A 13,643-nucleotide genomic window follows, 5' to 3' on the forward strand; every position below is an offset into this window, starting at 1 on the left:
CGTCCCATCCCCACTGCTGGCGTTGCACCGGAACAAAGCCTAGTAGCCGAAACTACACCGGCTCGAATCCGGTGGACAGTGGACAGTGACAGAAAGTAGATTGAGGTTGAAAGTAACCTCGCCCGCTCCACTAAAGTACCGCGGGTAGTGGACAGTGACAGTCGAATTACGGCAATCGCATTAGTCCGTGGACATGCTTCATAAACGGCACCGGCGGATACATGAGCAAATAGTACTTTCTGCTGCCAGAGGGTCTGGCGGATGTTACCTAGCGGGAGTATATCTGAGCATATAAAATTATCTACTCGGCATTATGCGACCAGTTGGCATTGCGGTGACACAAATTACTTGGCTTAACTTTTTAGCGATTAAATAGATTGCATATAGGTGAATGTTAACTTGGCACCTTCTGTTTTGGGTGAATGAAGAATTGACTTTATTTCTGCATCGTGACGAAATATAAGAAATGACTTCACGCCCATTTCTACCCAATAAGCTGTGAACTGAAAATAGTTTCACTAAAGCTCTGACCTCGACGAATCAATATTTTGTAAAGATCAAATGTTTCATCTATAATTAATTTATTCTCAATTAATTTTTGTCGTGAAAGAACAGAAGCTATTTGCGGCAGTTAGGCTAGCAGCTGACATTCCTTGCGATGAAAGACTTCATTCCTGGCTGATATTCCAAGAAGGCGACAAGTGAATCGCTTTTGAATAGAGAGCTGTCTCTAACCTGATCTGCCTTGGCGATGTCCCCTGTAAGCCTGGGGTCGCAGTCTTTGTACACGGCGTAGATGGTAAGGCCGGATAGCACGGACAGCAAGATGGTCAGCGCTACGCCAGGAACGCAGAGCAGCAGGGCCCTGGCGCACAAAATAAAGCTAAGTGTCCACGGGTATGCATGAGTCGCGCTTAATGGAGAGAGCGTTGAACTTGCGCCATCAACTGGTATGTATAAATTACCTTGCTTGATATGAGTCGAGCTGCCGTCTTGCTACATGCTTGATACCGCGTCGTGCTGGATAAGCACGTCTATTCACATGGACAGGTTGCACTACGATGCGTACAAAAATGGGCTTTTGAAATGATTTCCACGCACAGCAGGAACGCGGCTAGAGAGAGTCATGTTTTTATCTCAAGCGATATCTCAAGAAAAAAGAACAGAAAGCTTTTGAACACAATATACTAATTTTTTTTTTCAATGACAACTTTTTTGTGATACCTTTAGATGGGAGGTATCTAAAGTCCAAAAGCGGCATACAAAGATAGAGGAAGTAAGAAAAAAGGACTATTTCAAGAGGGAATAAATTAAGCGAAAACTAATTAACTATAAGAGTTACATTAAGGTAATACTCCGGTACCCACTTGCGGGCATCCCTCAGTGAACGGATACTGGAGTAACGCTGTGCTTGCGTCTGGTTAGCACAGTACATGCCCATCCACGTGACTGTCCAGGCCACAAGCATGGTCCACGTTGTGTACGTCTCGTACGGGCTCAGGCTGAAGCTGCGAAGCAAGTGAAACAGGGCAAGAATTTCAATTTAGTCATTGCAACCACAGGGTAACGTACACGATATCTCCACGTTTCCAATTTTTTCTTGAAATCTTGTCTGCTCGTTGAAGCGTGTATGCCTGGCGGCCGACATATTTATTCAGAAAGTCCTGCTGGACACGTTAGCAAACTGTGCGTCGATACACGAAAAAGAAGCTGACATCGTGACGTTAAGAACTTATGTCTTTCGTCATTTTTGCATTGATAAATAGGGCGAATAAAAGCGTCATATGTGGGGAATCTGTTAGGGTTGTAATGTAAAGAAAGCAATGTTCAGATGGGCGACAGAGCGGAAAATATACATGAACTCGTCTGATTAAAGTGATAATTCTACTGTGGTCAGAATCAGCAGCCACGGCTTGGCTTTTGTTTAAACGTGTTATTGTGTGTAAGGTTATTATCTTGCTTCGAATGCACCAGGCGCATTTCGAGTTGCTCATTAAGGCGAGAAGATTGTTGTCCGGATGCCTAATGAGATACGGTCAAGACCAAAACTTTCGCCGGAAACATTTTGTCAATTTTGCAACATTAGGCAACTTATGAAGTCCACCAGGTAAGTGCGACAGCTGCTGAAATAGCGAGATGGCCTTATCGCATTAGCTGCTTCATGACTCAGTGGTCGGGCATGGTTAGGGAATCAACATTTTTGTCGTACTTGGTGATTATAACACGGCCTCCTTCATCCGCGGCCCTCCACATGTTGGCGAATCCTCCCATATGGTGGAGTCCCTGCGTTTAAGTATGATATAATAAAAATACAACAAAACGCAAAAAACGGTACTTTTACTGTCATCTAACACCAGTAGTGGTGCGGCCAAGGCACTTTTTCTCATTCATTTATAACGCATAAATCTACATCCTGTAATCTAACGCTACTAAAGCGGGCGTTTCTGCGGTCATTCGGTACTCAGGTAAACCCGGTCGTGGTGTGGTGGACATGAAGCTATAAGAAATGTAGAGTAAAATTACCAGTAGCAATGTCGGGACTTATACCATCGGTAACTTTAGGTAACAAGAAATAAGATGCAGTTCATGAAGGTGACCTAATTTGTCGAAGCCCGCAGATAACGTAAGAAAAAAACCTGACATTTTGCTCGCCGTTTGTTCGGGACACTGGACGAAATACAACAGGAACGGTACTGTTATACTGCACACTTCATCCTCTCAGGACGCTCAACAACGTTTTGTGGAAGCCGTGCACTCCTGCTGCACACATCGACGTCAGACCGGCGCTCGAATTTTGCACCTCCCCCCCCCCCCCCCTCCCCCTTAATATTCTGTGCTTTTTTCCCGAAATTTTTTATGCCTCTGACGGATAGAGCTAGCATTACCAATTAAGCTGGACGAGTAAGCTGTTAGAAAGCACGAACAGTTCTTTATTACTTTAAGGCATTCAAAAAGATGAAGAGTTCTTTATTTTTGTGAATAGGGAAAGGGCCACGCTGAACTTAATATCGAACAGGGCAGCTCAGTGAGCTCGTCAGCAGGTTAGTTGGTCCGAGTTCCAGCTCGTAACAAAGATATTTATGATTCCATGTGTGCTGCAATGCATTTAATGGGCCGTTTCAGCAGAAGGCTATTATTGCGTTTTGCTTCCCTAAAACATGTGTGACATGTTCCAATTCTTGTTTAGGACTCGAATGCATTTGAAAGCATGCGATTTTATCTTAATTTTTGGTTCGCAGGTAGGTAAGCTGAGTCCAGATGGACGCTTAGCTTTATGGAGACTAACAAGTTGCAATCATAGCTAACTGAATCGTTAGATTGGCTTAACTGAATACAGCAATTGTCCGTCTGATCATAACGATTAAACTAAGGCATGGCAACATAAAAAAGAACCTATGTCAGGCAGGCATAGGGTATTTTATAGTGAATTTGGGAATGCTGCTAGCTAGCGCCGCTAAGGCGTCCTGCCGGTGCCATTTCACTAGTATAGCTGTGGTTTTTTTTTGTAATTAATTTTACAGGCAACAGACTGACTATCGTCATGTCCTGCACACGCCGAAAGAAGCAGCGTCTCGATGCCTTCCATAATGTTTGTTCCAAAAGCCTTCGAAGTTTTCACAATGCGCGTGCGCGCCTGGGAAAAACACGAACATTTTAAGCACTTTTGGCCAACAAAATGCGATTCGTTAATAATTTGCCACTCCAATTAGTTTTTGGCAGTGGGTTAAAATAGAAAAGGCATTATGATTTTTATTGTTCAATGCCGTGCATATAAAGAAAAGAGGATACGTGTCGAAAATCAACATTTGAGGACACTGCTGCGCCGCTTCACGCTGATGTGCTATGTCGTTCTCAAGAACGTGTGCGTCGCGAGTGGCGAGTAGTAAGGTGTTACACCGCACATGTAAAGCGATTCTAGGATCGAACTTAAGCTATCGCCGTTTAGCGTGGAGCATTTTTACGAATTCTTGGTATATATTTGTTGCTATTCCCATTTACCAACTGTTCGCTCTCAAACCGCACCAGCCAATGAGGGAGGACCTCATAGAAATTAGCACCAATTTGTTCTTGCCACATAATTCGCGGAGGCCACGATGCTCTTCAGGCAGGTTGCTGTTAGGGGGGTGAGCTTATGCAGTGGCAACCTAATAGCGCTGTCAACACAGCTACAGATACAGACAGCAGGCAGCACTCACACATGCGATGACCATGGCGTATCCCACGTATATGAGGACCATCTGAACCACGTCGGTCCACACCACCGCTTTGATCCCACCCTGCAGCGGAATCAAGGGCGCAAATATATCCATACGGAAGTTCTATTCTATAGCTCAGGTGTCAAAACATGCCATTTGCACCCGGGGTTTGAAACGGGCCATTAATTTTCCAGCTGTAGGAATTGTAGATTTCGATGTAAGGATGAGTTTGAACTGTGTATTGCGCTTGGACGTTTCTAAGGAAGACGCAATCGTAAGCGCACAAGAAGAACGGGACATGAAAGAGACACTAGGCACAGCTCTCATGTCCCCGTCTTCTTGTGCGCTTACGGTTTCGCCATTATGGGCAAGGAACTAGCCCAAGAAACAGCCCTCAGAAAAAAAATATAAACCTTAGGCCCATAGAAAACGAAATAACTAAAAAAAAAACAAAGCAAAGGAAAGAGTAGCAACTAGCAGATTTCGCTGGTACTATGTGACGTGATCGCCAGGGGGGAGCAATCAGCACAGGAGACATTAGATTGTTAATACGAAGTCAACTTTACTCTCTTATATTTCGGAGATGCGCGAAACCCTGTGCCGTCTCTTTCTGGAGGTAAGAGGTTTCTCCGGTCTGCCTGCCTTTATATTGACATATTCAATCGAATGGAAATCACCCTGCTAGCTCGATTCCACACGCTACTGCAAACCCCACGCCTACTGGTGACATATCATGTTGCCTGCGGCTCCCACTACTGACCATTTGGACTTATAATGCAGAACTAAATTATAAGTCCAGAACTTTGCCTATCCTGAAATCGCACGTTTTTGTGTCTGGTCATCTGAAACACTAGATCAATCTCACAGATGTAAAATATGCAGTCAAAGCTTTAGTGCTGCGTGGGAATCGAAGCCATGTCTTTTCGAAGCAGTTAGCCGTATGGGTTGAATGGAGTTGTCAGTGCTTTGGGTATGAGCATTATCGTTCATAATCATCAAAGTTTTAGCACTGAGTGGGAATCGAAACCACGTCTTTTCGGAGCATTCAGCCATAGAGGTTGAATGGAGTTAGTGCTTTGTGTACAAGCATTATCGTTGAGACGTACGCAAGGACACGGTAGATACTTACTATTGAGGTGTAGAATGTGCAGACGATCCCGTTAAGGAGTATGGATGACCACACCGGAAAACCAGTCACTGTAAAAAGTAGAAAACGTAGTGTAGAGAACAAAGGAAACTGGAGCTAGAAATATGATGTCTCATAGTACAAAACGGTCATAGTCAATTATTACAACCACGAGATAACGTTACCAATGTACGGAGAAGTATTACCTTTGGGAACACTTTTTGTCCTGTTCCATTAGTTGGGGCAACTGAATAAATTTTAGCAAAAACGAGGAAGTACGCTATTTTCTGGTAAGGCAGTTTCAATGGGCATTTTCGAAAGGCATTTTGAGAGGAAAGTTGGTTACACTGAATATGTAAATATCCCCCAGTTTCAGAGCTCTTAGTGCATCTGCATTGAAGGAACCCTGTGAACAAACAGAATTTGGCGTGTATTGAAAAGGCACCGCTTTCTAATCAGAAAGATACCTCTCACCAGAAGCAAAACCTGTATTCGTTAGAAAATAACAAAAACATAAAATTTTGAAAGAACGTTTGTTCGCGAAATGTTAGAATTTTGAACGGCTGCTCACGCGAATATACTTCTCTCAACATTGTGCCAGATACGAATAAGCTTCTGCGTTACTGTAGACAATGTAGAAACTGCATGCCGGTTTTCGTCAAGATACGCATATTAGGAAAAGGAAAAAAAACCAGATGAAAGACAGATACTGGAAGTCTTTCACATTGGGCTGCAAAGAAGTTACGCTTACGCGTGCGTCAATGCATCGCTTCTGCAGCTTACAAATAAAGAATTTAAGCTACTGAAAAAGCGTCTGCGTAGGTCGCAACGAAAGAAGCAATTTTTGGCCTACATATTGCCTGTAGGGGAAGCGTGACGTTCCGCGTAGGTGTTCTGGGCATCAATACACAGGAATTGTTTGGTTACTTCGGTTGGCCACCGATAAAACATTAACTATTAGTCCAGGGCTGTCCTGTGCACTTCTCCTTGTGTTGCTGTTTTCACTGGTGGTTGCAATATGTTTGTCCTTATAAGTTGTTCAGTGCTTGAAGGAAGCCTTTGCTGTGAAACTGAATCACTTAGAAGTTAGCAGCTTATATCTGCTACGCTGAAGACAGTTCCTTCATTACGTTTATGTTACCTCAGCTATTTTTGTTATTTGGTGCGGCGACACGAAGGGCTGCGGAAAGAAAAGTAAAAATAAAATGAAAATACTGGCGGCAGTGCCGGGAACATCTTACCTGATCCAAGAGCGAGTGATGGGCCGTACAGCACGACGCCTAGGTAAAACAGCTGCAACACCAAATAAGAAGGTTAACTTCGGCCGTTAGAGCGCACATTTGTTTTGGTGTCGGTGAACTTAGTCGGTATCTGATCTGTTCACAACGTGATGCAGCCGTGAAGCAATGTGAAGCAGATTTGTGCCTTCCTTTTTTTGTCACAAGAAAACGACACAGGAATGGCGCTGCTGGAAAGTACAATATTTGTCCTAATGACTTGCTCGAGCTATTCTATCCGTCCTACTGCACAAAGTGAGAAAGAAAAGTAGTTTTAACGGAAATGCTCTCGCCACGAAATCACCAAGGAAATGAAATACCTTGCGCTGCACAAAGTGAAATACTGCACAAAGTGAAAAATAAAAGTAGTTTTAACGGAAATGCTCTTGCCACGAAACCACCAAGGAAATGAAATACCTTGCGCTGTTCTATGGAATGTGTACTAAAAACACTTCAGCGTTGGGGGCGCATCGAGAAAACTTTTATGCTGAAAGCGTTTTTCCTCACTGAGAAATCCACACGCTTGCACTCACAACTCATTCGACGCATCTGATACTACAAGAGGCAATGCAATTGGAAATAAAAGACATTTATTTAATGCTCTTTTTTTCTTTCATGGCAAAGCAAAGCCTGACGATGTGCTAACCGCACTCGTTTCTAGCCGCGACGAATTCGGCCTCTCTGTGTGAACAGGCTTCAATCTATTGTAAAACGAGCGTTTTATAATCATATTGTTACGTGCTTAGCACTTAGCTTAGCCGCCACTGCCCTTGACTGGTTCGACAATCATGAGGATACACTGAGTTCATGGGCAACCTTTACGACCGAAATCAAGAAAAATTTTGGGGATGATTCGGCAACAAAGAAACGTGCGGAACAGACATTGCTTCACCGCGCGCAAGTACCCGGAGAAACTTGCACGGCATACATCGAAGCCATCCTAAAGTTATGCAAGCTAGTTAACTCCAGTATGCTTGAAGAAGACAAAGTCGGCCACCTTCTAAAAGGAATTGCGGAAGATGTTTACAATTTCCTGATTAGTAAAGAGAGCCTGAGCACCACCGCTGACGTTATAAAACATTGCAGAACATTTGAAGCTCTTAAGCTGCGTCGAATTACCCCTAAATTCGGAAGATTGGCCTATGTCACCTCTATAGCCAGTGTTGAAGCCTGTCCTCAAAATTCTATGGCTGATATGATTCGAGAGATTGTGCGCGAGGAATTGTTCAGATCCCGGGTCACCTTCTGCCGCACAGAATATCTGCGGCACAGTTCTGCACCGGAGGAAGATGTTGCCGCCCTGTCGACTCCGTGGGCTCAACCTAACAGCACTTTGCCCATGGACGATAGGAACATTGCCCAACGTTATGGCCACCAGCCGGCGGTAAGGAGGCCCACCTACCCAGAAGACGTTGTTCGTCAGCAGCGAGATCCTGGCTCCAGCCAACGTCGCGACTTTGTTCGCCAGGACTTTTATGCCGGTCGCTGGCGCTCTCAACCTTCGTGCTACCGGTGTGGCATTGCAGGGCATATCGCCAGATATTGCCGCCGTCGTTTCCCGACTTCTCAAGACTGCCAACCCCCGCCTACCTACGGACAAGTGCACACCGCGCAGCAGCGACCCTCAACGTCCGCTTGGGACCCATACCGTCCGAGCACTTTGCGGAGTTCATCACCTGCATCTGACCGCAGTGTGACGCCGCCACCTCAGCGCCAACGGCGGTCACCGTCTCCTCGACGTCGTGCATCCCCTCCGCCTCCGGGAAACTAGGAGGCGCGGCCAATGGAGGTGAGGCCGCCGGCGAGTCGATGACGTCAAATATACCTCTGCCCGTGTTTATGTTGAAGAACAAACTGGAAGTGTTTATTGATGGTGTGAAAACAATGGCTCTTGTGGACACTGGTGCTACCGTATCCGTTATGAGTTTGAGGTTTAAGAACCGTTTAGGTAGGAAAGTGATGTTTAGTGGTGACCGTGCAGCGTTATTCCGTGGTGTCGGTGGAGAACCTTTGGTTCCACTTGGTGTGTGTGCTTCGGATGTTGTTATTGGTGGTCTAACGTTTAGAACAGAATTCGCAGTGCTACCACGGTCAACGCATGATGTGATTCTTGGAATTGATTTTCTGCAAGAGTGTGGTGCAACTTTAGACTGTCGTACGGGAGAAATTGCTTTGAATTCTTCACTACTTTCAGCTCTTGTGGATAACTCGACATCGGATTTTGGAGCATTTGCGTTGGAAGAAGACACTATTGTACCAGCTTTCTCCGCAGCATTCGTGCGGGTTTCCTCTATTCACAATCAGTGCGAACCTTTTGAAGCTGTGGTAGAGCCTACGACACTCGCCTGCTCTAAGAAGAGTATCGTCGTGCCTCGTTGCGTCGTTCCCGTGGTGAGAGGCCGTACTGAGCTGTGGACAGTGAACCACTCTGAAGAGCCAGCTGTGTTGCCCCGGGGCCTCAAACTCGCCCGTTTCGAGGAAGGTGTGTCAGGTTCCGTCGCGACGTTAACCAACTCTGTCAGTGAGCAGCACGTGAAAAGAGATATGGAGACCCAAGTTAAGGCTATGATTAATCAGGCTCTTCCCACAACCGAGCGTCGCACTCTAGTGGAACTCCTTCTGAAGCACGTGTTCGTGTTCGACTTTGCCAAAGACGATTCTACACCACCGCCTACCAGTCGTATTCATCACACGATCAACACCGGCTCCGCAGCTCCTATACGCCAGAAGCCCTATCGAGTCTCAGCCACTGAACGTAAGTTAATAGATGACCAAGTTCAAGAGATGCTAAAGCGAGGCATAATTCGAGAGTCTTCAAGTCCTTGGGCAGCTCCAGTTATCCTTGTGAAGAAAAAAGATGGCACATGGAGGTTCTGTGTTGACTACCGTCGCTTAAATACGGCCACGAAGAAGGACGTCTACCCGCTTCCACGTATAGATGACGCAATTGATTGTCTGCACTCCGCTTCATACTTTTCTTCTATTGATTTGAGATCCGGCTACTGGCAAATCCCCATGCACGCTGCAGATAGGGAAAAAACGGCATTCATAACACCAGACGGACTTTACGAGTTTAACGTTATGCCTTTCGGATTATGTAACGCACCTGCAACATTCGAGCGGTTCATGGATACAATCCTGCGTGGCCTTAAGTGGCAAATTTGTTTATGTTATTTGGACGACGTTGTAATTTTTGGCAAAACGTTTAGTGAGCACAACAGCCGCCTGGATATTGTGCTTGATTGCATGGAACGAGCTGGCCTTATCCTCAATTCCAAGAAATGTCATTTTGGGAACCGTGAAACAATTGTTCTTGGTCATTTAGTTGATAAAGAAGGTGTTCGACCAGATCCAAAGAAAATTGAAGCTGTCAAAAGTTTTACGGTGCCTCAATCAGTGAAAGAGCTGCAGAGTTTTTTAGGGCTCTGCTCGTACTTTCGACGTTTTATAGCTAGGTTTGCGGACATCGCTTACCCACTGACGTGTTTGCTGCATAAAGATGCACCGTTCAATTGGACCAGCGAATGTGACGCAGCTTTCCGACATCTGAAATTTCTTTTGACCTCGGGCCCCATCCTACGCCACTTCTGCCCATCTGCACCAATTGAAGTGCATACTGATGCAAGTGGTATCGGTATCGGCGCTGTACTTATACAACGCCATGGTCACGATCAGCACGTGGTAGCATATGCCAGCCGGTCATTGAGTAAGAGCGAAAGAAATTACACGGTTACTGAGCAAGAATGTCTCGCCGTTGTTTTCGCTGTACAACGCTTCCGCTCCTATCTGTACGGGAATGCTTTCACCGTCGTCACCGACCACCACTCGCTTTGCTGGCTAGTGAGTCTTCGTGACCCCTGTGGCCGGCTTGCTCGATGGGCTTTGCGCCTACAAGAATTTAATTTCACTGTGGTGCATAAAAGCGGCCGTAAACACTCAGATGCCGATTGTCTTTCCCGTTTGCCGCTTCAAACGACTGATGACGACGCAGACAACTTTGATGAATACTTGGCGTCACTTTCACAAGCCTTCCCCGATCTTCAAGTTTTCCGAACTGAGCAACGCAAGGACCAAACATTAACCTCTTTGTTTGATGCCGCTCAAGATTCTGTAAAGAATACTTTTTGCATTCGCGACGGTTTGCTTTATAAGAAGAATTTTGCTTCTGGAGGAGCACGCATGCTTCTTGTCGTACCCGAAAACCTACGCATCACAGTTCTTGAAATGATGCACGACGACGCCACGTCTGGGCACTTGGGAGTGACACGCACACTCCACCGCACACAGCAACGATTTTACTGGCCTAACATGCGTTCAACCATCCAGCACTATGTAGCCAGCTGTGTGCAATGCCAGCGCTTTAAGCTGCCGACTTCAAGTCCACCTGGCAAACTGCGGCCAATCACACCTCCAACAGCCCCGTTTGAGCAAGTGGGCATTGACCTCCTTGGACCTTTCCCACGGTCCTCGAAAGGAAATCGATGGATTCTTGTGTGCGTAGACCACTTAACCCGTTATTGTGAGACAGCCGCGATACCAGCTGCTACTGCATCTGAAGTATCTAACTTCTTACTTCGTTTCGTCATTCTTCGGCATGGCCCTCCTGCAGTTCTCATTAGCGACCGTGGACGCCAATTTACAGCGGACGTTGTTGAAGAACTTCTCCGCCTCAGCAGCTGCAGTTTTCGCCACTCCACGCCATATCATCCCCAAACGAACGGTGTGGTAGAACGCACTAATCGGACGCTCACCACCATGCTTGCTATGTACGTCGCTGCAGATCATAAGGACTGGGATGGCGTCCTCCCGTTCATTACTCATGCATACAACACAGCGCAACATGAGACAACTGGCTACAGCCCCTTTTACCTGCTCTATGCCCGGTCGCCTCGCTGTGGCCTTGACACCATTCTACCATTTTTCATCCACGACGAACCTTCTCTTGCGACCACACTCTGCAGAGCTGAAGAAGCTCGCCAGCTTGCCCGCGTTCGAATTGTATCTTCGCAAGAGCGTTCCAAGAACCGCTACGACGTCCAACACCAAGAAGTTTCTTATGTTCCTGGTGACATTGTGTGGTTGTGGACCCCTCTACGCAAGCGTGGTCTGTGTCAGAAACTGCTATCCCACTACACTGGACCGTTTGTTGTGTTGGAGTGCATTAGTGACGTTAATTACGTTATATCGCGACTAACTGCTAGTGGTCGACGGTCACGCCAGTCTCAGGTGGTGCATGTAGCCCGCCTCAAGCGATTCCATCCCAGACGGTCTATTTAACTCGCCCGACGGGCTTCGTCTGCGAGGAGGGAAATGTCACGTGCTTGCACAGAGCCTCGACGGAAGAAGCAGAAATTGAAGGGCCAGCAGAGAGAAAGGAAGAAAAAGAGCTGAGGGACGCTGGTAGGCTTCCTGCTTCCATCCTGCTCCGACCGATCCCCTCTGTGAATAACCCCCCGTGCGTGCTAAGCACGTAACAATATTCCTGTACAACTTTCAGCGCAGTATGTCGTAACGAGAAAGTGTCGCCTTCACAAGCCTGTTGCTGGCAATACAATTCTATCTCTCTGTGTCAGGGAATGGGCACCCTAAACAATGCGCCGTGTTCTTCCAGAATGTTCGGCTGGGCATGACCATTGGAGACGTGCTCTTATGACGGTAAAGGGTGACGGCAGCGTCGGTATGTGGACAGCACACTTATTGCGGTTATGTTTCTTGAACACAGTAAGGCTATGAGATTAGAATATTTTTGTCTTTTTTTTTTGTACGGTGGGTGAGGTGAGCTGCTGAGTAACATAACGACGAGTGCATTTAGTGACCAGCACGATATCTATTCTACCTTAGAGATTGCGCCATTTGGTACAGCAGCTAAGAAATTACGACATTATATCTGTCAAGTGTTCGAAAAAGTAGTAGCTAGTCTCGTCGTACTTAGAAGCGTTCACATTTTTAAAAAGGAAACAAAGCATGGCATGCTGAAACTTAAATACCCAGTTGACTTCCACGGCCAACACGCACCCATGATATTTTTAATGAGTAAAAATACTGAATGGGCTAGGTACCATGCCATATCTCGAAAACATGCCCAAATCATGCTTAAATTTATTTATCGCTTTGCTACCTATGCGCACTGAAAGCCGTACGTATCACTTCTCGGACGTGATTTAGAAGCTGAAGTCTTTTATAGTGCAGGAAGTTGAGCGTTTTGGAGGCCGCGTTATGCTACTTCATTATATAGCGTCTTTAGGCTACTACTGATTTTTAGCATATTTTGATTTAGTCTCTACGCAAATCCATTCACTAAAAAGCTCAGCCCTTGTGGCACCTGTAATGCGTTCGTCAGATGGGCTGAGAACAAAACCCAAGGGATGGTACTTCCTTATTTCACTCCCTCAGTACTACCCTTAATGATACTGAAGGCCTATGTAGCAGACAAATGCTGTGAACTCGTCCTATATTTTGCTCGATGCCTGCCTATGTATCTCAATGTCACATTTATCTCGCTCTACAATGTTCAAAGCTTAGAATGCGCTGTTCAAGCCGATAATTCCGGTCCCAGGAACAGTCTTGCAGTGCAATCAGGACAACATCCAGCACACTGCAGATGTGCTATGCTTGCGCATGTTTTTCTCTGAATATTTTTTGTTAGAAGAAAGAATAATTCGGTTGAAAATTTTAATTCCTCTTCATTTGTGAATAACTGTGCACATCTATGCTGTTTAAACTGATTAAATGAACCCATGGTTACAGATACCGTACACTTGCCGACCGAAATCTTCCGCATTTTTAAGACAGCATGCTATTCGCCTTTTACAGCCAGCTAAAAGCCGGCCTATCTTTCAGTAAGGGAGGCAATCCCACAGCGGCTAAAATTCAGAAGTGCAACAGTGATTAACTAAGCTTTAGGGAATCAAAGGAGAACACACACAAACATTATGTTGCGCCAAAATGAGTGTTATAAAAAGACCCAAGAAGGTGGAACACATATTCGTGTTGAAGAAATAAAGGCGGACAATTTTTTTTTACCTTGGAGAATGTTTCTAATGT

At 45.7% G+C, this 13,643-nt stretch overlaps 1 protein-coding gene across 2 annotated transcripts in view; it reads right to left on the reverse strand.

The window, feature by feature from the left end:
* LOC149359663 (sodium-coupled monocarboxylate transporter 1-like) overlaps nt 1-13,643 on the reverse strand; it is a 38,390-nt gene that overhangs the window by 15,077 nt on the left and 9,670 nt on the right. For both annotated transcript variants that reach the window (XR_016288291.1, XM_089569096.1), the window contains exons 5-10: nt 6,564-6,615; nt 5,326-5,393; nt 4,197-4,277; nt 2,210-2,283; nt 1,368-1,508; nt 736-865 (exon numbers count right to left, since the gene is read on the reverse strand). Coding sequence is in view for 1 of the 2 variants with exons in the window: in XM_089569096.1 (XP_089425222.1) it covers nt 736-865; nt 1,368-1,508; nt 2,210-2,283; nt 4,197-4,277; nt 5,326-5,393; nt 6,564-6,615 (546 nt within the window). In the remaining variant the exon portion in view is untranslated. The remainder of the gene's footprint in view (nt 1-735; nt 866-1,367; nt 1,509-2,209; nt 2,284-4,196; nt 4,278-5,325; nt 5,394-6,563; nt 6,616-13,643) is intronic.

Source organism: Amblyomma mixtum, chromosome 2 (assembly GCF_055824585.1).
Source record: "Amblyomma mixtum isolate Tamu chromosome 2, ASM5582458v1, whole genome shotgun sequence".
Lineage (NCBI taxonomy): Eukaryota > Metazoa > Arthropoda > Arachnida > Ixodida > Ixodidae > Amblyomma > Amblyomma mixtum.